The 23,911-nt window shown below is 46.4% G+C and overlaps 1 protein-coding gene across 1 annotated transcript in view; it reads left to right on the top strand.

The window, feature by feature from the left end:
- The window catches only part of LOC142591566 (glutathione hydrolase-like YwrD proenzyme), a 60,669-nt gene that overhangs the window by 30,614 nt on the left and 6,144 nt on the right, over positions 1 to 23,911 (top strand). The window contains exons 2-5 of the mRNA XM_075703878.1: positions 1,621 to 1,824; positions 3,621 to 3,876; positions 16,323 to 16,460; positions 17,767 to 17,879. Coding sequence (XP_075559993.1) covers positions 1,621 to 1,824; positions 3,621 to 3,876; positions 16,323 to 16,460; positions 17,767 to 17,879 — 711 coding nt within the window. The remainder of the gene's footprint in view (positions 1 to 1,620; positions 1,825 to 3,620; positions 3,877 to 16,322; positions 16,461 to 17,766; positions 17,880 to 23,911) is intronic.

Here is a 23,911-nt window from a genome sequence, read left to right as displayed (position 1 = left end):
ACTAATTGCACTACCCCGCAGGGTCGCCTGCGTCAACAAGCGCTTGGTGTGTTGCGAGACCACGTACTCGAGCACACGAGGGTTGGACCCTCCCGAATGTAGCCGTGTCCGGGGAAATGGGGATCCTGGGGTTTGAGCCGATGCAGGGTGTTCGGACCTTTAAGGCCCCCGGCGGAGGCAACACACCTCTTTGGCCTTTGCTTCACGTAGATGGCTTCACGTCAAATAGCATAAGCAAGCTTGCGTTACGGACAGACTCCGCAGAGGTACAATGTTCAGTTTGTTTTTTTGGAAAACTCACAAATTTCAATATTCGAACCACTATTTTTAAATTTTTCTCTGCAATTTGCATTCGAAACAATATAAATATTTTTGTAGTTGAACATTCCATTGTCTTAACGCGTGCCATAGACTGCTTGGATAGATCGAACGGAAGTGCTCGATCAGTCACATTGAATGAGGTTTCAGCTGTCATCGAAGATTTTAGCGTTTGGAACTTCTATTGTTTCTTGCTACATCATTTGTTCCGGCTCTATGCCAGTATTTGACGTCAATTCGCATACGAACAAATGAAATAGAATATTCTTTATGTGGCTACAACGCATAACTTATGGCAGTGGTGTCTGTAGGAAAGCTGCCTTTCGGGCGTAGCTGTGACATGAGGAATGTTTTCGTCCTCTTTCTGGATCAGCGAAGTAATGCTTATAAGAAAAAAAATTTGGGATGTTTCTAGGTATTACGAATTAGAACAAACAAAAAAGCCCTGTGTACTATAACATATATTTCAAATCTATAAAATTTATGCAAATTCGTAGAGATGTGCCTTGTTCTTATGCGTAATAGTCTACCAAAAATTTCTGCATTTGGAAAAGTTCTTGAATGAATTGTTCTATTAAGAAACATACCTTACCTGACTTTGATGGAGTACTCTAACGGCCCTGTTTCAATGCCGGTCAATCTTTAAAAAATTTGTGGTGCCACGACAACGCCAACGTGAAGCTAGGATTCATTTTTGAAACCAACCGCAAACATTAGCCATTTATTCACCCTGCACAGAATTTAAAATAAAGTATATTGTGCATTCTTTGTGCATATTCAATCATGAATCAGATTCATTGCGGCTGAACCTAGCCGGCCTTATTGATGCAAATGGTTTTTGACACCAGCCTTTCTGATGCACAGGACGCAGAAAAAATGTAGAGAGAGATCAACAGGGATCCATGTGCCTCTAACGCGATACCAGTAATCACACACCACATTATATGACGAAAGCGTTTATGTATAACATGCTGTATTGTATGTCTCCATATTGATTGTGAGCTGTAATGGTTAAAAGGTTACCGATGTAGTTTGTATAACAAAACAATAAATAGGGCACATGAAGGCAAAATAACAAGGCGTCCATGATAGGGATACATTCATTGCAGTTATGATATTGAACAGTGATATTGACATGAGTCAACTACTAGCTGTGTGTCGCTGATGGCAAGCTCTTTTCAAACAAATTCTGTTCGTAGTGCTGCCAACTTTTAAACATGGACCTAGAAATTTTTACTTGTAGAAAGCATCGCGTTGTGATTCACAGCAATCGTACTTTTTGCTGGCACCTGCATCACGCAGCTTAGCATGAAGGACCTCTTAGCCCCGGCAATCAGCTACGCCGAGAACGGATACCCTATGGATGCCGTGAAGCAGGGCACCTGGCAGAGCATGCACAACCGTTTGAAACGATTACCTGGTGGCCGTTATTTCCTAAATGAGGACAACAATGTGCCCCCGCTTGGCCAAATATTGGTCAACAGGCCACTGGCAACGCTTTTGAAGGCAAGTACACAGAAATCAGCGCATCATTTTTTAAACTTCTTTATCTCCTCGATCAGCCACACAATATATAGTGGTCGTGGTGCTTGACTTTTGATCATTTATCATGTGTTCTGTGTAATATTTCCTTTTCGATCTGTGAATGCTACTCGTGTCGCTCCTATAAATCCTTACGGTGTTATCTTTTCCGAAATATCGCTTCATTGTATTCCTTAGTAGGCCTACGTTCCTTCTTTTTGGAGATTTTGAGTGATATTCTTGAGTATGTTTGTAGAAGCCTTCTTGAAGCTGCTGCAGCTTGATATTCCAGTGCTTCTACGTCTTGACATTCTGCGCTTCCCGCATTCATACAAAAAAAAATGGAAGTATGCGAACGTATTTGAGGTTCGTATTTCATGAACGTATTTGAGCCCTAAATATAAAAATTCATAACTAGTTAAGTAACGCATTTATTTCCGGCTATTACCGCGTGTCCACAGTGCTTGGTGAGCAGGACTTGTGGTTCAGTCAGGCGGCAATGTCTGCATTCGTCAGGGGACTGTGGTATCGCACTGTCTCCGTAAAGTCAGCAATAAATCTATCTACAACAGGTGGTGTAACTAAGTCGCATTATACCAAAGCAGCATATTATCCGTGAATGTACCAAGCTCATATGGTGTTTGATTTCACTACACATGAACAAGCAAATATTTTTCATGTGGAATATCAACCGAGCAGTGAATCAAGACGCAATAGTGTTGACGTATACACTCTGCAGTTTCATTTTGTTATAGGTGAACCCTCGCTGCAGACTGTATTAAAGAGTGCACATTGAGTGAGCTATGGAAAGCATATAAATCATCCTTGGAACTTATTCTTGATCTGCCAGGGTAAAATACTCCAGACGTAAGCAATAATCAATACAAGAAAAATAAATCAGCTGCTTATCTAACATTGGGCATGGATGAAAATGCACACACCGCCTGAAGTACATAATAAAAGCAGTCTCAAGAATCAAGGAAAACAAATATGCTGCTCGCGATTGCGTGCTCACAACTGAAAGATTGTACGAACTAGGCAAGAGAGAATGCTCACACAAAAGCTCCATCAGTTGAATTATGCTTAACATAGGCCGCCAACCTCATTTCCCGACGCGTACCTAGAACTGTCTGTGAATGCCTACTGATGTGGCCAAATACCTGTCGATGCGACATACAGGCTGCATGCAGTACATAAATATCAGATGTTCGTTTCGAAAAACGAAGCATAAATATGTGAAATCGAAGGAGAGTTGTGCAGTTGTTAGTTATGCGTTACAAGATCAACACAATGAATTGGATTCACTCAGGCTGAGGCCGGCCCAAGCATTGATAAAATGCTTTAGAAAACGGGTTAGAGATGCAATGTGCCAGAGCTCTTCCTGCATTGCAAGGTCTGTGGGAGTATTTAACAATGGGTTTCTCAAGCACCATGCATTTTATATCTCTGTCTGCATGCTAGTGCTAACTTGACATGCCTCGGAACTATACAGTATGGTGTCGCCTTCTCGTATTGTATAGAATCCGGTGGCTCTCTAGCCCGACCTTACGAACCTGCTGAAAAAGGTGCCGTCAAACTGATGAAACTAATCAATAGAAGCAGCATCAAACATGTGCTGAAGACTATCCTATTCAGAGGCTGTACATAATGTGGCAGTTTCGAAATTACGAGTGGCAGTCGTGTTGTTCTCTTTAGCAAAGCTGGGAGGGGAACATCATGCCCTGTGAACTCGCATCATGAATTATTGTTTCAGAAATCAATAGTACACCGGTTCTTCGCAGAGGCTAGGCCAGGAGGGCCCACAGGTGGTATACAAGGGATGTGTGGCTGAAGGAATCGTTGACGCTGTGCACCGGGCGGGTGGCGTCCTGTCCATTGACGACCTTTCTGATCACATGGAGTCTACTGAGCCGCTTGAGACAGAGCCCGCATCCACCACGTACCGAGGCGAGATCGCAGTGCATACGACGACGCTTCCGACACAGGGTGCCGTGCTTTTAGAGGCCCTTAACATACTCAACAGGTTTGATCTGAAAGGTAAGCTTTCGTAAATCTGAAGCAGCGACAGCGCAACCCCTTCCTCCTGTAGGCGAACGCTATGAAAAAATGAAGCAGAGCATATTGCCACCATTATCTTAGTTAGCGCAGGAGCATTTCGGAAAGCAACACTCACTATATTTATAGTAAAGCTTTTCTTGAGCTCTTTTTAGCGCATCTCGTTTGTATTCTACCTCTAACGATGAATGCTATTGCACTTTCCTGACTGCCTTAGCGCTTTGTGGCATCCGGGTCCATTCCACTGCACAATGTCAACGCTTCCATTCTTCAATCTGTTCTGCTCAGGGAATGACAGGGGATCTTCTTCTAGGACCCACCTCAACTGCTTCGGCACTCTCTGTGAGATTCGTAGCTTCGGACACACTCACAACACACAAAAACTCGTCACGTGCAACTTGTAACAGAAACGAGAAAGTGAAACAGCGAAATGGCAGGTTTAGGCAAGCAAATACTTTTGTATTAAACTCAGTCAGCTTCCCCTGAAGCGGAACGCTCTTTAAGGGATAACAACGTGTAGCCTTTAGTTAAGCATCTAGGAAGGTGCTGTAGCAAGTCCCTCATTCAAAATGCTGGCGCAATGCAGCACGCAAGGCAACTGAAGCTGAAAAGCAGAAAGGGCACCAAGGCAGCTGCTATGTGTCTCATGACGCTGGCGTGATGAGGAGTACATTGTAGGCGTCGAATATTGAATGTGCATGAGATGAGACACACAGAAAGGTCTGAGCGTTTGCAGCTTTGTACTAACTGCGTGTTCCTTTAGGGCCACTGTGTGCCCACTGCGTCTGAGTAGGAATACTAAGGCCTATACGCAAAACACTCAAGCCAGTTAAGCAAGACGGAACACTGCCCTGGCTCTGCTGCTGAGTCGGCAGCGCGAAGCCTTACAGTGCGTCACTGCGTTCACTTTGTTTCCTAGTTATTTCCCCAAAACGCACTAACTAAACCTCTCGCATGCCTACACAAACCCAACTCACCGCGAGCAGCATGTGCAAGCATCATTCATACCGCGACATAATGACGGAAACAACGGGAATAGCTAAGAGTCTATATAATTGGAATGTGTAGAATAACTAAGCAAATAAAACGAAATTGGTTGAATGTTATCCTCTTCTGAAAATATATATTGCATGTTTCCAGAAATAAAAGAATGGAGACGACTCGCTTTGATTACTAAATCGATGAATAAAACTCAGACTTTAGAAAGTGTCAGCATCTACCACCGTTACAATGTGAATAGCAATAATTAATTGCACATGCTTACACTTTCACTTCTGCCAGCGTCCATTTTATTCAGTACACGACAGAAAGAGCCTTCGCTGCGTTTCAACGCAGTTATGTGTGGCAAAATGTGGTAGGAAGGAAAGTTTGAAAATATGAAAAAGATTTTAAGTGTTCAACTGTATAATAGTGGGTTCGAGTTTTGGTTCCGAAGCACATCAGTCTCGCTCTCTAACAATAAAGCCACGGAATCCTTTCTGACGCGCGTCATCCACTAGGAAATACCAACCAAATATGTTAAGCACTAAGGTGAAAATGACACGCTCTCTAGCACAACCTTCTAAAAAACTTTGTGTGCGATTTCTCGGCAGCAACTTTCTTACCATTCCGGTGGACATTACATCGACTATTGTTTGAACAATGCAGCGGTACACCTTATAGCTAAGCACATCTTCATTTACATTCCCTGGCTGTTGCCCTCAGATTTATACTGTTAGGGTTCTTTACAAAGTGCGCATATCCCACGCATGTGTGAGACCTTTCTTTGATATTTGTACAAATGGTAAATGTAAATATCATGCAAAGCTAAACACTGCGGAAATAAAAACATCCAACCAGGCGCAGACACATGATTTAGTAAGAAGAAAAATATATTTAAGAAACACGGTGTTTAAGGCCTACGGTGTCGAAAACATCGAAAGTTCGACGGACCACCGCAGGTGTCGTAACTATATCTCGCGCCGTGTTTCTATATAATCTTCATTCTTTCGTTGAACAGTTTGGCTGACGTTACCTCGAACAAATTTATAACACATACGTGATTTCCATTTTGTGTCTTTGACATCACCCATGTATCCGAAAAATACATTCGTGATTGATCTAGTGTTCTTTAAGAAACCAAAATACCGGAATATAACGTTTTGAATGTTTTTGGTTGCACTAATTGCTTCGCTGTGAAAAATTTCGGACGGTTTGTACCAAAAAGCGAAGCAATCAAAGTGATAACCAGGTTACAGAGTGACGCACACCCTAGATGGTTCGTTCTCCGGTGAACGATGGGTTTCTCCTCGCCGCAGTTACACTAGTCACTGACTGCGGCGCCACTACTGTCGCCGAAAAACGCGTCAGTTGGGGAGGTATGCTGGCGGCACTCCGGCAATGTGGTTAGGCGTAAACTGGTTTGCTCGCTTTTGCCACTAGAGCACAGCAACTCTGTATACTCCGTTTCATACTTACGTTACAGCGCTTCGGAGGCTACAGACACGTTTAGGTGCAGAAGCGCTGAGCCATCCCCAAATGCCAGGTTGCCCACCCCCAAATTTAAATTCACCCAAGCCCAAAATTCCAGTTCTCCCCTACCCAAATTTGTTTTGACCGGCTCACCTACCCCTAAATCTCAGCTTGGCCCCCCGAAATTTCAGTTGGGCAACTACATTTCCAGTTGGCCCACCCCCAAATTTCAGTTTGCCCAACACTGCTATAGGCTTCCCCACGCATTTTCGACTGCGCTCTATGTACACTATGCGTATCCATAAATCTAATCATATGTGTATCTTCTATCATCAATATTTTTTTAGAGCGCAGCTCCTAGGCGCCCGTTCCTGTGGCGAGCGTCGTCGTTGTCCCTCGTAACCGGGCGAACGAGCACAGCGAAAGATAAAAGCGATCCCGGAGCGCAGCGGGGAATGAAAGCCACGGTGGAACTAAGCCATAAGGCGGTAAGCGGAGGGCATGTCGAAAGGATCAGAAGAAAAGTGCAGAGCGGCAACATGCGCTACGAGATGGGGCCAGAGTAGCGCGCATCATCTGCGAGGGGGTCACGCGGCGGCTGCTGTGAATAGCGCCTGTGCGTTACCCACGCGCTGTTCCTAGCAATCTCCTGATAATCGAGGCTCTGGCGCTACAGTTCGCTCCGTTTGCAACCTTCCACACAAGATGGATTGCCCGCTCCAGCCAATATTTTCCGAATTGAAAACTTTTGTTGTGACTTCAATGTGCCTTATAACCTATAAGGCTCAAATGATCTACATTTTCACAACATAGCGAGCTGCGTTTGTTCTCAATCACGCATTTTTATGTAAAGACAAGCTATTAGGCTTCTCGCGTGACAGACAGATTTTGGTATTGTACTCGCGAAATAATGCTTACGCATTGAAACGTTGGCGGGGGTAAGTTTCGAACCTACGACACCACGTTCAGAAGTCGAGTATTTTATCCTCTCGACGAAACACCCACGCTTACAGCAGGTGAATGCATCCAAACCATTTGTTACGGCAAGTTTTCGAGTATAGAAAGACTGTTTTTACAATAAATATACAGGATGACTCGGAGTAGTTAAGATGGCTGACCACCAACAACACGCAGCAGCCAGCGTCTCCGATCTTCTTCGAGCTCTCTCTTCTTTCAGCGTTCCGTAAAAGGACACCCGGGTGGCGAAGCGCCATCTCGGCACATGGCTGGCGAAGAACTGCGAGCAAAGTATGGCTTCAGCAGCGAAACGTGCACGACGGCAACAGGCGTCTGACTTGAGGATGCATCAAAGTGTCGGGGCGAAACCTCGTAATTTACTTCGTTAACTTGGCGTAGGACTTCATAAGGCCCTGTGTAGCGAAATAGAATCTTCTTGGAGAGACCAACACGACGACATGGTGACTAGAGGAACACTCTTGCAGCTGGCACGAATTTAACGTCGCGATGGCAGCGGTCGTAACGCTCTTTTTTGTATATGCTTCGAGGCTAATAATCGAGATTGGGCGACGTGACGAGCCATGTGAGCGCGTTCGATGACTTCACGCGTCTGCTTAATTGCAACACTCAGCACAGAAGGCAGTATGGTGTGAAACAGCAATGTGGGGTCGCGATCATACAAGAGATAAAAGGGCGGATATCCTGCGGTGTCATGTCGAGACGAGTTATACGAAAACGTCACGTAAGCTAGCGTGGCTTCCCAGTCGAGGTGATCGTTGGAGACGTACATCGGCACCATCTCTGCGATTGTTCGGTTGAGACGTTCAGTAATACCTTTTGTTCGTGGGTGGTAGGCGGTAGGCAGCTTGGGCTCAGGGCCCCAAGAGTGAAGGAGGTCATCGACAACTCTAGATAAGAACAAGTGGTCGGGGTCTGTAAGTAACTGTCGAAGTGCACCATTGTGGAGAATGACGTCGCGGAGGAGAAAATCGGGGACGTGTGTTGCGCAACTAGTCGACAACGCCTTTGTTATCGCGTAGCGTGTCGCATAATCAGTAGCGACTTTGATCCACTTATTCCCTCTAGCAGGTCAAGGCCTAGGTGTCCTCCAAGGTGTCCTGCCTTCGGTGCATCGTGAAGTTGTTCGAGAACGACGGATCGCCGATGACGAGGAAGGACAACGAGCAACTCAGGTTAGTCAGGGTTGATATTGCGGCGGTAGAGGATGCCGTCGTGCAGCACGAATCTGCGGCACGTGCCGTCGCTGCGGCCAGATTGCACTCCGGCAATGATGTACTGTAAGCATGCGTCGCGTTGCTGTTCAGCGAGCATGTCAGTCATGTTAGTAAAAGCCATCACGCAGACCACCGGATCGTGCGCAACATGATCTGGAGGATCCACGGCGTGACGCGAGAGGCAGTCAGCGTCCTTGGAGAGGCGCCCACTCTTGTAATGAACAATAAATGAAAATTCCTAGAACCGAAGAGCCAAGCGACTAAGCCGTCCAGTCGAGTACCGAAGGGAAGACAATCAGCAGAGGGCGTGATGGTCTGTGACGACCGAAAACGTGCGGCCGCACAAATATGACTGGATCCTGGCCACAGCCCAAACTAAAGCGAAGCGCGCCCACTCGGTGATGGAGAACTTTCTCTCGGTAGGTGACAGCAGGCGGCCGGCGCAAGCTATCACGCACTCGGTACCATTCTGTTGTTGGGCGAGAAAAGCGCCAATTCCATGGCGGCTGGCGTCAGTGTTGACTTTGGTCCATGCAGATGGACCAAAGTGGACAAGTATGGTAGGCGTGGCCAGAAACCCGATGAGAGCCTGCTCCGTGCCCCATGAGAATGTCGTGTTCTTCTTTAGAAGATCTGTCAAAGGCCGAGCAACGTCGGCGAAGTAGTTGACGAAATGGCGAGAGTAAGAACGCAGGCCGACGAAGCAGCGCACGTCAGAAGCAGAACGTGGTAAAGGGAAACTGCGGACGGCGCGAACTTTTTCCGAATCTGTTTGGACACCGGATGCTTCAACGGGGTTTGCCAACACGGTAACTTGACGGCGCCCGAACTGACACTTCGTGGAGTTCAGTCGAAGGCCGGCTTTTCGGAAGACCGCAAGAATTGCAGCGAGTCGGGTAAGATGGCTGCCGAACGTGGGAGAAAAAAAACAATAACGTAGTCAAGGCAACAGACTCAGGTGGTCCATTTGTAGCCTCGCAGAATAGAGTCCATTATACGTTCAAATGTCGCAGGAGCATTGCATAGGCCAAAGGGCCTGACATTGAACAGATATATTCCATGCGGCGTGGTGGAGGCCGTCTCCTGGCGGTACATTTCCTTAACTGAAATCCGCCAGCAGCTGGATCGAAGATCGATGGACGAGAAGTATTTAGCTCCGTGAAAGCAGTCCAAGGCGTCATCGATGCGTGGTAGTGGGTACACTTCTTTTCGCGTTCTCTTGTTTAAAAGGCGATAATCAACGCAAGAACGCCAGGTACCATCTTTCTTTTTCTCAAATACGACAGGCGATGGCCAAGGGCTGGCTGATGGCTCGATGACCCCTTTGCAGAGCATTTTGAAACCTTCTGATTGGATGACTCGACGTTCAACATGCAATACCCGATAAGGACGCCGACGAATAGGATTGGTGTCTCCAGTGTTTATACAGAGGTCAACAACAGATCTTTGGCCTAAAGACCCGTCGCCGAAATCGAAAATGCCACTGCACGATTCAAGCAGGCTACGTATGTCCGTGGACTGTGCAGAGGTGAGGTCGGCTGCAATAATTTTCGCGGAGTCATCCGTTAAGGAACCAGAGCTATGACCTACAATTGGCGCTAATGAGCCACTCTTGGCATTCAGGCTCTCAATGTCAAATTCGGTACCACTAGAAACGCTCGCCAAGAACATGCCGGCCGGAATCACTTGGGGGCGCAAGCTTAAATTCAGAAGCGGCAGAATGACATCGTCATTATTAGCCGCGACGAACGCATGCAGAACAAAAACGTTCCGGTTGAAAAACACTTCGATGATGCGGCGTAATATACAGTCACCGTCAGGAACCTGTAGCTGGGTGGTCAAAGTGACCTAAGTAACTGCCTCGGGTGACAGCGCACATCGTGAAGCGAGCACCAGTGCGGTGGGGCGGTGCTCGGAGCATCGGCGAATTGAGCCAGTTCCAACTGAAGAACGCCGGTCGCGCTGTCTATGAGAGCAGAATGACTGGATAAAAAGTTCAATCCAAGGATAATTTTGTAAGGGCAGTTTTTGATCACAGCAAAGATAACAGAAGTAGGGCGGCCGGCTGTAATTAAACGCGCAGTACACATTCCAAGAACAACCAGCGCGCCGCTGTCGGCCACACGAAGAACTCAGGCAGCAGCTTGGGTGAGGACATTCTTTAAACGTCTACGTAGGCTAGCACTCATCACAGATACGTAGGCTCCAGTGTAGACGAGTGCTTGGACAGGTATGTCGTCTATTTTAACGTCTGTTACACTTCTGCTTGTGGGCACAGACAAAGGATTTGCTGCGGTAGTCGGCAGTGCAGCGCCATCTCCGAGGGCTCCATTTCTTTGTTTTCCAAGGGTGCGGCCAAACGCCACAGAGGACGAAAGGCGACGTGGCTGCAGTCAACCGGAAGACGGACAACGTGTTTGTGGTGAACGAGACTGGTGTCCGCGCGGCGATGGTGAGCGACTGTACCATGTGTTCCTAGCAGAGTTGTCACTGCTATTAGACTGGGCTGTGGGAGAAACATTGCGGGTATTTCCATCAAAATGGCTCAGGTTGGTCCGCGTGCGAGGTGTTGAAGGCCACGAGTTGTGACAATACCAGGCGACATTACCAATGCGGCGACAGGTGAAAGAGACCGGCTGGTCATCCACAGTTCTCCACTCAGTCAGGTTGCGATAACGTGGGGAGAAGCGTCGGGGTGGAGCGAAAATAGTAGAAGAGCGTTCGTTAGTTCTGGGGTTGGCGGCAACACGCACTGAACGTAAACCGATCTTTGCAAGTTTCTGTCGAACGAGGGCTTGTACGAGAGGGACGGAAAAAGTGGTAGCATCAGGGCTACGCGAACAGAAAGCTGCGGGCGCCATCGCATACAGTTCACGTCTAACGATTCGCACCAGTTCAACAGATGGCGATGCATGCAGCTGTGCGGGTTGATCTTCACACGTCGAAGTTTCGGCAGTATTGAGAAGTCTTGCGAATAGGTGCGAGACGGGTGGGCTTTTGGCCTGTTTGGATTGTCGGCACTCTTTAATGATAGCATCAACTGTAAAGCAGCCTTTGCACATGCGCTTAATAAAGGCGTCGTCAGCATTGCCCCTAGGCACGTGCCCGACCTTCTCAGCTTGTGTCATGTCGTGATCGGCTTTACGACAAAGTTCCAGCATGTCCAGGAAGTACGATAGATAGGACTCCGTGGGGGATTGGGCACGGGAGGCCAGCTCCTGCATTGCGGTAATATTACGGCCCGCTGGTTTGCCTAACATTTTTGTCAACTTTTGTTTGCATTGGTCCCAGCTGGTTAGCTCCTCTTCGTGGTTTTCGTACCACACCTTTGCGGTGCCTCTTAGGTATAACAACAGGTTAGCTAGCATTAGCGTCGACTCCCATCTGTTGATTCCACTCACTGGTTCGTACATAGCCACCCTTTCTTCGACGTTGGTGCCATCGGTCCCAATGAAAGTTCCAGGATTCTTGGGTTGCACAAGCACAACCGAAGATGACAGCGATGTGGCTTGCGATGGTTACGTTGGACAACGACGTTGATCCCGTGAGCTCACCGTCATTCATGGTGCGGACGGTGATGCGACGTCCACCGCGGAGCTCCATTTCCTGCCGCGGTACCCCACACCTCCCACAAATGTTATGGCGATATTGCAAGTATAGAAAGACTATATTAACAATATATATACAGGCTGAGTCAGATTACTTAAGATGGCGGACCACCAACCACACCCACCTGTAGCGTTTGCGATCTTCTTCGGCCTCTGTCTTCTTTCAGCCTTCCGTAACAGTGTGAATGGATTGTACCAGCATTGCAAAACAAATGTCAAAAGAGAGCAGTTTCTATGATGACTGTAATAGTGTCGTTATTGTGCAATAAAAAAAGGCCTCTAGAACCTCTCAGTACAGCTGACTTGGAACGTTGTAGTCATTCGAAAAATTCCGATTTCGCGAAAATTCAAGTAATACATGCGAGATACCCTATGTGTTTCGGTGGGTGCGAGACTCTCTTTCCGTTTGGTTCTTCGCCCGCCGACGAAATGCCACCAATCTCTGAGGGCTCATGCGCCTCACGTCGCGCAACACAAGAAGATCAGCAGTCATGAGGGTTATATGGGTCACGGCATGGTTTATATTTGTTCAACGCGGATGGATAGGACGCCAATGAGCGATAAGGACCTAACTTATTGGAGCAATTATGAGAACTTTCCTAAGTACGGATGAAGTTGTTAAGCTTGGCAACAAGTCTGATAAGGACTTTAACCGTTGATGAAAGTCAGATCACGTCCGATAAAGTTGATAAGGACAGAAGATGGTTGATAAAGATTGCGTAGATTGCGATAAGGCTGATAACGCCCCATAAGGGGTGATAAGGATCGGATCAACTCCGGTAAGGGTTGCTACCGGAGTCTAATTCTTATAAGATTGCTAATGACTGATATGGATTTATAAAGATTGATAGCGGTCAGATCAAGTTCGATAAGGTTTATAATTTCGCAGGATTGCATGAGGACAAGCAAGTCCCTGAATGTTTACGCCAACTGAGACAACTCCAGTATAGTCTTTGCCATAATTTTTGCAGTGGTGCGTTCGCACTTTAGAGCAGTTCGCTGTTTTCTAATCGACTTTTGTGAAAATGTTCCTATAACCTCAGATCCTAATTAAGAAAGTAATTTAGCCTTAGAAACAAACTAGCCATTTACGTATATGCTGCTAACACGTTGTATTAGATCAACTTGCTTGTTATTATTTTTATTTGCAGCCTGTGGCGTGCAGCGAAGCATAGACGGAATGCGCAGAGCGGTAAATTTAGGTGACCTACTTTATGTGTAGATTCCACAGCGTTTCACCTAATGTATGAAGGAGAGTGAAATTACATTTCGGCTCTACACGTACTGGAGACTCATATACTTCTATAACGCGACAGCACGACAAAACTAAACTTCCGATGAATGGCGAAGGTAATACGTTAGCTTAGAATCAATAAAGCGACACAACGTATTGCCACGGTCGGAATGAGGCATGTATGAGGAGCGTACTTCAGCAGGACTCTTCTGTAGCGCTTTCATTAGAACACTCAGTGCCATCTAGTGCCGCCGCTGCGAAGCCGGCGGCGGGCGTCCAGAATTTGTGGCGCGCTCGTGCGCGGGAACGCCGGGAAACGCGCCATGCAGCAACCGGGCTTCTCTCTCATGTTTCTATTTGGGCATGCTGCGCTTTCTAGTAACACTGCCGAGAAGTCTGTTGCAGCTTCTGAAAAGAGAAGCTTGGCGCGCCACTGCGAGCTAATAGTGAGATCGTTTCTTCGCTTGCCGCAGACTCAGGGGCACATACTCAGTAACCGAAGTTGGCGAGTTCATTTAGAAGCGGCACATACCTAGTGCATTCGTGTCGCAGCCTACTAATGCCGCGGGTTGCTCTTCTTGAGGGTCTCTTGTGTGGTGGGTGTGATCACACACTATATTGGACAAATTTAAGCAATCTCTTTCGTGATTGCACAATGACACATTCAAAGTGTGGCATACGTAGTTACCTAAACTGAAGTCAAAGACGCTCAATGAAGAAAGCCACACACTTATTGGCACATGCCCAGTAACCCATGTTGGCATCAAAGATGTTCATTGTGGACTAGCGCAGACCGAGCTTCCATAGGGGAATACTGCAAGTCGGTCCAGAATAGTTTCTTCGGGCAGCGGCATCTACCCAGTCACGCGTCTACAGTGACCCATGTCGGCGGAAAATAGGTTAATTCAAAAGCACATTTACCTGCACGGCTAACGAGCCAAGGTGAACAAAAAAGAAAGAAGTAAGGCAAGCGCTGACTCAAGACTAACAATTTATTTCTTGCAGATACCGCATAAATGGGAATGCTCAGAAAATAAAGATGTAGTTTTAGGGACTCGTCTGCTAGCTATCGTACTTCGTTGAAGAGCAGGACGTATGTACACATTGCCACATATTCAGTGGTCTAAAATCATCTCATGGTTGGTTTCGTACCTCGTTACCTCCGTATAGCAGCCCGACGTACTGGAAAACAGACGACTGGAACAGTGACTGGAAAACAGTGAACAGACGACTGAAAGACAGTGAATGACATTTGAGTTACTCTATATGCGTAATGCGCATAAGGAAAATGCGAGAGATTTATAGATACTTGCGAACGTGTGTGGCAACACAGCGACAAATCAAGGCTTAAAGGAAGAAAAGAGTAATAGGGTGGTGTCAGCCCAAGATCAAGGCCTACCCAAAGTTTAGCAATATAATTACCTCGGCGTATGAATAAACGAAGGAAAGCCGTACTCAAGCACGCACCAAGATAATCTTTAAACAAAGGGGAAGCGGAACGCGGAAACAATGGACAAGACTGCACTTTGCAGCCACAGTACATATGAGGTGGTTTGTGTAATCTGGAAAGGAGTAAAACTGCCAACTCTAACGTTTGGAAATCTCCTACTGCGCTTAATATGGGACATCTCGTCAGTGCTAAAGTTAACAAAAGATCGGTTGGCCGGTAGGCTTTAGAAGCCCGCGTTAAAAGCCCGAATGAGACAGTGGAGGGTGACGTTGTTTCGGCCTCTTTTGAAGTCACAGATTACAGCCAAGTGCATGTCTATTGAAAGTATACATAGGCAACCAGGAGTCCTCAAAAACAAAGTGAGAGAAATAAAGACCATAACATGGATGACAATGAAATAGAAAATAAAAGATCATGAAAGTTTACATGAATGTGAAGAAAGAAATTAGAAGGAAAAATCTGTACCATAATACAAAAGGCACTTCATCCATATAGTATCATGAAGCAATAGGAGGTAAATTTAGCATCGCGCGGGCTGCTGGGAGGGCACTAGCTTTGCAGCAAGCTTGTCGATCCCGGTGGAAGTGGATTTGTTGGAAAGAGCTGATTTTGATCATAGAAGGAATAAATTATCGAAATCAAAACAGTGCTCACCAGGAGTTATGTGCCTACAAGTGCGCAATTTGATGTAGAAATTTAAACTTTACTCGAATTTTTCGCCTCAGCGTTATACACCTACGTACAATAAATTTCCTGCAAAACTTCGGGTAGCATGACAGAGGGATAGCCAACTCCATCAACCATGGGAAATCGTCTGTCTTATGGGGAGGCCAAGCACCGGAGATGGGGGAAATCGGATAAGTTCAAGCCATGTACGATCACGGTGGACTCGAGTGCCGCTGGGTAATTTTGGACGCCACCAGTAGACGAGTAATTTGTGTATACTAGTACCCAGGGTATCTTCTGCAGAGCAACAACGCCCAATACCTAGAGGGAGTGTGCACAAATGCAGAATTTGATAGTGCGGTGACACTAACTGTAACAGAAATTAAGCAGGTAAGTTTTCAGGTATGTTAAGCAGGTAAGGTACGTTTCAGGTAAGTTCAGGTAAGTTTAAGCAGGTAAGAAGAATACTACTTGTATTTTTGGTTACGTCATTTCTGTACCCTATTGCCCATGCCTCCTTTGCAGCATGCACAAGACTGCACATGTACCCCAGTGCAGCTGCGGCCCCCATTGAGCCTAACAGATTTTTTTCTTTCTACTTGTTCAAGCTGCTACCAATAAACTGAGAACGTTAGGAAATCATTGTAAGTTATCAATTCAACACTCAGTAGCCGTATCTGAGTCGAACCGTGAAGCTTCAACACTAACCTACGGTGAAAACGAAGAACATGTAGTTCGGAAGCATGCCCTAAAATGGTTTAGCACTTTTCTCTCCTTCCTTGACGTGGCCTATAAATGCTGCTCATTCTGTCCTGTTCTTCTTGCAGACTTGAAGCAAATCCCTGGTCAGTTCGAGCACGTTGTGATTGAGGCACTTCGCCACGCCATCGCTGATGGCTTACGATACGTGGGGGACCCTCGCACTGGTGGCTCGCTGGATGAGATGCTCTCACATCAGCGTGCACGTAACATTGCTACAATGGTGAAATTTGACAGGTACATACTTTTCAAGACATAGAAAGCTGATACGAAAGATCAGAAACTGTATGTGCTAGGGATGTAACATGTTTTCACGACTACCCCAACTAACAAAGTGAGCAGAACAGACAAGCGTCCTTATTACACTTATATCTGGTCAGTAAGGCTAGGACAATTCCAATAGAAACCGTTTTGAGAAGGGTACTTGTCTTTTTCATTTCAATACTCAGAGGGAGATGTATTATTTATTAGAAATTATGTAACTCTGTCTCTCTCTCTGAGTAAAGGAGTGCACCGAAGCTGTGAACAGCGGACCGACACTCATGCATCCCATGGCCCCGACACTTAATCAATATGCTACTTTGCATTACAGCGACACGTTTGGTTTATTTTACCGCTTCCCTATGTCCCGGGACACATCCAGTCGGACAAGTCTTTGACACAAATTGCGACTGAGCTACTCAAGCAACAGTTGCGAATGAACTATCTTCGTAGACTTTAATGCATCCTCAGTCTCACGTATCAAATGTTTTATAATCGACACACGACAAGGCCGCCTCGTCAGTGCTAGGTATCAACATATATTTTCTCAGAATACGACATGCAAATGTTAGAGTGCTGTTTTAAATTACATAAGTTGTTCGCCAAATTCTCTTCATTAGCTTTCCGAAAAAGGTATCGTAGCGTAACTAGTAAATCAGAGACGCTGTTAATACCATCTCGTTAACGGTAAGATATTCGCGGTGCAAGAGGTTGACGTGAAGGGAATTGCGCTAAAAAAGACAGGGACGAGTAAGGACATGGACGGGCGCAAACTCGCGACTGATTTTATTCAGAAATAACACAAATATATATATACCTAGATTCTTATTCAATCATTGCCTAAGCGCAAATGCCAAGAACGCTCCAAGAACATGCCAAGAGACACGTCCGTGTCTTTTTTAGCGCAATTCCCTTCTTTAAGTATGTACGACCGACTCGCCCAACAACGTGTTCTCCTCAAGAGGTTGACTTCTTATTGTGGAGCTTAGAGGAACCAACAGCTACTGCGCGATTAGTTAGAGGGAACCGTTTGTTGTATATGTTATGCAAATAGTTACGTATTATACAATGTTACTGAGCTAAACGATGATGCTGTTTGCACAGACTTCCACTAAGCGCTGCCTAACTTTTGTGTACAGCATCGATTTGCGCTGAGTATTTGCGCCAAGAGCAACGCGGAATTATTTATTTCTACTTGCAGAAGAACGGAAACCGTTTACCCGGAAGCTGCACTTCCTCTCGAAAATTTAGGTACCACGTTCGTGGCGGCTGCTGACGAGGCCGGAAACGTATGTGGACTGATCGGAAGCCTCTCACATTATTTTGGATGTGCTGTCGTCGAAGAGCACGGATTTGCCGTTCAGGTAGGAGGCAAATACCACGATTGAAGAACATCAAGCGAAGGTGCGCTTTCGCTGTGTCCGTTTTATGCCCGCAGGCCACGGATTGCTTTAAACACAGGAAATGTTTGGCTTTGAAGTTGTACTGAGAACGCTTTCAAAAACTTTTTGTTGCGTTTAGCAGAAAAAAAATATATTGCTTGCGGTTGCATTTGAATTGCACCTGGATTATTTATTCGCATGTGTACTTCGAAAGCGCGTTTTGCTTGCCGGCGGAAATTCATGGTGAAAATAGTCGAATCATTGAAGCTTCCCTATCTCGGTAAATTTTTCTATTGAAGAGTTGTTCATGCAGGCTTTCTTACAGAGACGGGGAGCCGCATTCAACCGTGTTCCCGGGCACCCGAATTGTTTCGGGCCCCGAAAAAAGCCCTACCACTCGCTCATGCCTGTTATGGTGACCGACGCATGCTCGCGAGATTGGCTATGCACGATGGGCAGTATGGGTGGACTCATACAGACAAGTGTCCTTGCCCAGGTAAGATCGTAATTGAAACCATATACCACAACTTGGCAACACAATCCAATTAATGTTTGGCTTGTAAATCCTATTTTGCAGAGGTGAATTTGATAAACAAATAAATGTTTTTAGGCAGCGTTCGTTAGTTGCAGTGAAGTTCTCTTATAATGGCGCTGAATTCCTCGTTATGAATGTATAATGACCTTTGGGGGAACAATGTTCGCCTCAGCCTCTACTCAATGTATTTTTCAAAGCAGCCTCGCCTTCTTTAGTGCAAGGCTTGGTTTATTTGGGACTGCTTTGTAGTGCAAGTTTTTATCAGGTGCGAAGAACGTCAGCAAGATACAAAAGTGTAATTCAACGGTTTGATGAGAAACTTGAAAAGGAGAAAAGAAGTCTTGTAGTGATATGAAGGGAGGGGGTGCGCTAGGTGATTTCATAATTGTTGGGCTCCTGGGAAAGGAAGAAAAGTAAATAAATCAGGCATTGCTCACATAGCGGGCCAAGGTTTTCTAGAAAACATAATTTAAGCACATATTATATGTGAAAAGTTGAAAACAAGAACTAAGAAAGAAAACGATAAGAAATCTTTCAGGAATAATAATAATTTAGTCATTTCAACAAGAATGTATTACATTCAGTGGTAAATATATAAATGGGAAACTCATTGAGTATAATAGAAGTTTGCTCTAAAATTATGAAAGTAAAGAAAGAGTAACTGTAGACAACTACAAATGAATAAATGAACAGTACAGCCTAGACAGAGAGATAAAAACATTCATTAACGAGAATGAGTGAGAAAGAGTTCTTTCTTCACTGAAGGTGGGTGGCCTCCTTAGTCCAGGCAGCCATTGGCCCTTGCTGCTTCCCTGGCCTGGTTCACCAGCTTTCGCTGGCCCTCGAAGTCTGGGGCCGTGGGCATGGCCCTGCAGCATTCTTGGCGGTCTTCTTCTGTGCTTTTGTTTTCAATTCTTGATTGAGCTGCATGGCTATTGGGTTCAGCAAGACTAGGACACCCCATCACCATGCGACAAAGGGCAGGATAGGCAAAGATATGAGAGTTGGGTCGGGTGAATTCTATGCATTATAATGCCGTGTACATAGGAGTTTGTTTGGAGACGCCACAGAGCAACTGTCTCTACTGACGTTAGACTGAGGTATGACCGCCTTGAAGAAATAAGATTACAGTGCTCAATTCTACTTCATATGGGACCAAGTAGTGAAGCTTTGCTGTTTATATTTATTTTTTCTATTATGCGTAATAATGGAAGCTCCTGCAGTACGCAGATCATTTCCGCCCACCCTACTCCCAAAGCGATTCCATGCTAGCTTGCTCTTCTTGAACGAGACTATGCAAACAAGAATTTACAAACTAAGCATTACCTGTACCTATATACTATGCCTGAATAGCATATACAACAGCCACAAGCCAATTTTGCAAATAGAAATAAAATGAACAGAGAACAGTGTGCGCTCCCATTTGATACCTTGTGCTAATCACGATTTCTATTTATATGCTGAATTAATATGTGCTATATTCTTCTGCTTATTATATGAAACGATTGATAGCGCTGGGTGGGTAGATGTTTGAATAATTCCTAAGGTTTGTGATTTACTCATTTCATATGCAGTTGTGCCTGAAAGGAAAATGCCCATGCTTATGAAAAGCCGGTGTATCATTGTATTATTTTTGCATGCCAATGAGTAGCTTTATCGGCCGTGGGACGACGACGAAGTGCCTTCTTCTTAGAACGCTTCTATCTGTGTTCTCTGGTTTTCGACGAATTCTTTGGAATTTCCTGGTGCCTCGGCTCCCGGTTTTGTGGCCATGGACGCGGAGCCTTCCAGAGGCCCTCCTGGCCAGCGGTCATCAAGGCCGTCCCTCACGAGGAAGGGAGGAAGCGTGCTCAGTGACACCGAAGACACTGAGCTATACTCGATGTCGGATGAAGACTCATCGGATGATAGCTTCATCACTGTCCGCAGAAAGAGGGCCAAAAGGAGGAGTGTCAACGCGAACCCATCAACGCAAGCGAGCACGGCGACGTTGAAGTCAAGGCCTGAACGCTGGCCTCAGGCCATCGTGTTCGTACCCGAAGAGCCCTCAAACAACCTCCGACTGCTAAACAGGCAAGAACTATCTGTTTTCTTGGAAGGGGTCGTGCCGAATGAAATTAAGGATATTCGGATAAATGCACGCAAAAATGTCCTCGCAATCGATGTTACCAACGGGAGTGCGCTCGAAAAACTGAAGCAAATCTCGGTGCTAGGGCGCATCAAAGTGCGTTCATATATCCCGATGGATGACGCATCCACAGCAGGTGTCATTTATGACATCGATGTCGCCATTCCCAACGCGGACTTGCCTATCCTCGTCAAACCAGCAAGTGAGGGTGTTGTTATCACGCGTGTGAGCCGCCTTGGAACATCGCGCTGCGTCAAACTGATCTTCAAAGGAGATTGCTTACCAACACACGTCAAAGTCGGTCACTTCCGACACCCTGTTCGGCCCTTCATACCAAAGCCTCTTCAATGCCATCAGTGCTTCAGGCTTGGACATGTCAAGGGTGTCTGCCCAAACTCGATACTATGTCCCCGTTGTGCTGAACCTCATGCGGAGGAGACGTGCCGGGCTACTGTCCTAAAGTGCGGCAACTGTAATGGTTCCCATGCTGCCTCGTCTAGGGACTGCCCTCGCATCAAGAAAGAGGTCGCTGTTCTCAAGCAAATGGTTCGGGACAATTCGACACACAAGGAGGCTGCTGCAACGATCCGGCGTCGGCGTCGGCGTCACCGAACCGCCTCAAAAAAGGCAGAGCCGCGAAAGGAGAGGGCCGCTTCCATTGTAGCACCCACTTTCTCCAATCAGGCCAAAAAGGGGCTGAACAGCACAAGGAAGTCGCCTGAAAGGAATTTGTCTCAAGAAGAATGGCCTGCGCTTCCAAGCCAGCAATCTGCCACAGAAATACAGATTGTCAAGCCCGCTCGGGAGCGTGCTCCTGCTGCTGATGCCACGCCTAAAGCAGATCGTCAAGTCCTTTCAATGCTGCGTCCCCTCATAGATGCCATTCGAGTGATTCTGTCGAACCTTGGAACTACGTCTGCTCAAAATGCACTGAAAGTACTGGACGCCTTAAACCCAGTGCTTGAGTGCCTCGAATAGAGACATGGCCAGCCATCGCCCATCGTTTCGAGAGGAAGTCAAGGCAGCGTCAATCATACAATGGAACGCAAGAGGACTAAAATCACGCCTTTCGGATTTTCGTCAGTATATATATACTCATTTGTTCCCAGTCATTGTCATATGTGAGCCTAATGTGTCAAAACCAGTCAGATTATCGGGATACGAAGCTGTTATATCCGCAACAACTAATGCATGCAGCAAAGTCATCGTTTTTCTTCGTCAAGAACTGAAATATGTTCGCCAGCCGATTCCGCCTTATGATAAAAATCAATACGTTTGCCTAACAATTAAAAAGGGCAAACTCATGTTTACACTTGTTGGCGTTTATGTATCGCCTTCAAGTGTTTTTGATCCCAAACGATTAAGGAACATCTTGTCTATGTGCCCTGCCCCATATGTCATCATCGGAGATTTTAATGCGCACCATATAGCATGGGGAAGCGCAAGAACAAATGCAAGAGGGCAAAGACTTGCAAACTTCGCCTGTAACCACGGCCTTTCATTCCTGAATGACGGCAGCCCAACGTTTATACGAGGCGTGAATTATGGCAGCTGTCTTGACCTAGCTTTCGTCTCCAGCAGTTTCACAAGATATGTTAAATGGTTTTCGGATATCGAGACACGGGAGTGATCATATTCCCACGTACCTTGTCAACAAAGGAATGTCCAGTCCCACCCCACGGAACACCATTCGAATAATTGACTGGACCACTTTTACTTCCACCATGGAGGATGCTTGTCGAGAGGGCCTGTCCTCTGGATTAGAGGAAGCAATCAAGTCTGCAATGCTCCACGCCGCGCGCACGGTCACGGTTTCGTCGAAGCACATGGAATTGGATATAGTGTTGGAGCGACTTCGTGCACTCCGTCGTCGTGCGGAGCGGCGTTACCGGCGTACAAAATCCATCGAAGACCTTAGGACAGCCAGACGACTACAAAAGAAACTTCAACGTCGCATGGATAGATTGGCATCTCGACGTTGGGCAAGATTTTGCCAGTCACTAGACCCCCGAAAGCCACTTTCCCACATCTGGAGAACCATACGTGGTCTACGTTCCTTCCCTGAACAACGCTTCCCATTCAAAGCGCTGGCGCTCTTCCAGGGGCGGCTAGAGGCTGATGTTGCAGAAGACTTTTGTGCAAGGATCGCTGGCCAAGCAACCGGTCCAGGCTTTCGAGCCCCCAGTCGCATCCCTGTTTCACGTGACGGCCGCATGGATCTTCCTTTCATAATGGAGGAACTAGAAGCGGCTCTTGCTCTATGCAGGCGTTCTTCATCCGCGGGACCAGATGGAATATCCTACCGCGCCTTGAACAACCTGAGTGATGGCGCACGGAGAGAACTGTTACATCTCTACAACTTATCTTGGCAGGATGGCATGGTTCCTGAAGAATGGAAGACAAGCCGCTTGGTCCCCCTCCTGAAGCAAGGCAAGTCCCCACTTGAACCCACCTCATACCGCCCAATAGCGCTGGCCAGCTGTGTGGGAAAGATAATGGAAAAGATGATCCTTGCCCGCTTGGAGTGGTACCTGGAGCACTACAACATGTTACCGAATTGCATGGCTGGTTTTCGTCGAGATCGCTCTTCAGTAGACAGTGTTGTTGATCTCGCTACGTACGTCCAGCTTCAAAAGTCACGCAAAAGATTATGTGCAGCTTTGTTCTTGGATGTCAAGGGGGCATACGATAACGTATCTCACGAGGCTATCCTCGATGCTCTTGAGATGGTTGGTCTAGGTGGTCGAGTTTTCCAATGGATCTCTCAATACCTTTTTATGAGATCTTTCTTTGTCTGTACCGGTGATGGTAAAACCGCACTACACTACACGTACCGAGGTGTTCCTCAAGGCGGTGTACTAAGCCCTACCCTATTCAACCTCACACTCATTGGTCTCGTTGATCATCTGCCAGTAGCGATCAAGATATCAATGTACGCCGACGACATATGTATATGGACCTCAGGTGTGACACGTCCTCAGATACGTGCAAGACTTCAAAAAGCAACTACTCTAATAGCTATATACCTCCGCAACCAAGGTCTTGAAATCTCGTCAGACAAATGTGCACTGATGGCGTTCACTCGCAAACCAATGGCACCCTACGCCATATCAATAAATGGCCAGTTAATTTCTTATGAGAAGACTCACAAATTTCTTGGCATAATCATTGATAGAGATCTCTCATGGAGCCCCCACGTGACCTACTTGAAGAAGCGTCTGACAGCAATCTCCCAACTTTTCAAGTTTCTGGGAGGAAAGACTTGGGGAATGTCAGTGCATGCAATGTTGGCATTGTACAGGGCTCTTTTTCTGGGCTTCTTGAGATACAGTTTGCCCGTACTGACCAACA

This window comes from Dermacentor variabilis, chromosome 8 (genome assembly GCF_050947875.1).
Source record: "Dermacentor variabilis isolate Ectoservices chromosome 8, ASM5094787v1, whole genome shotgun sequence".
In the NCBI taxonomy this organism is placed as follows: domain Eukaryota; kingdom Metazoa; phylum Arthropoda; class Arachnida; order Ixodida; family Ixodidae; genus Dermacentor; species Dermacentor variabilis.
Note: the sequence above shows the minus strand (reverse complement) of the source record. Positions and strands in the feature narration are given on the sequence as shown.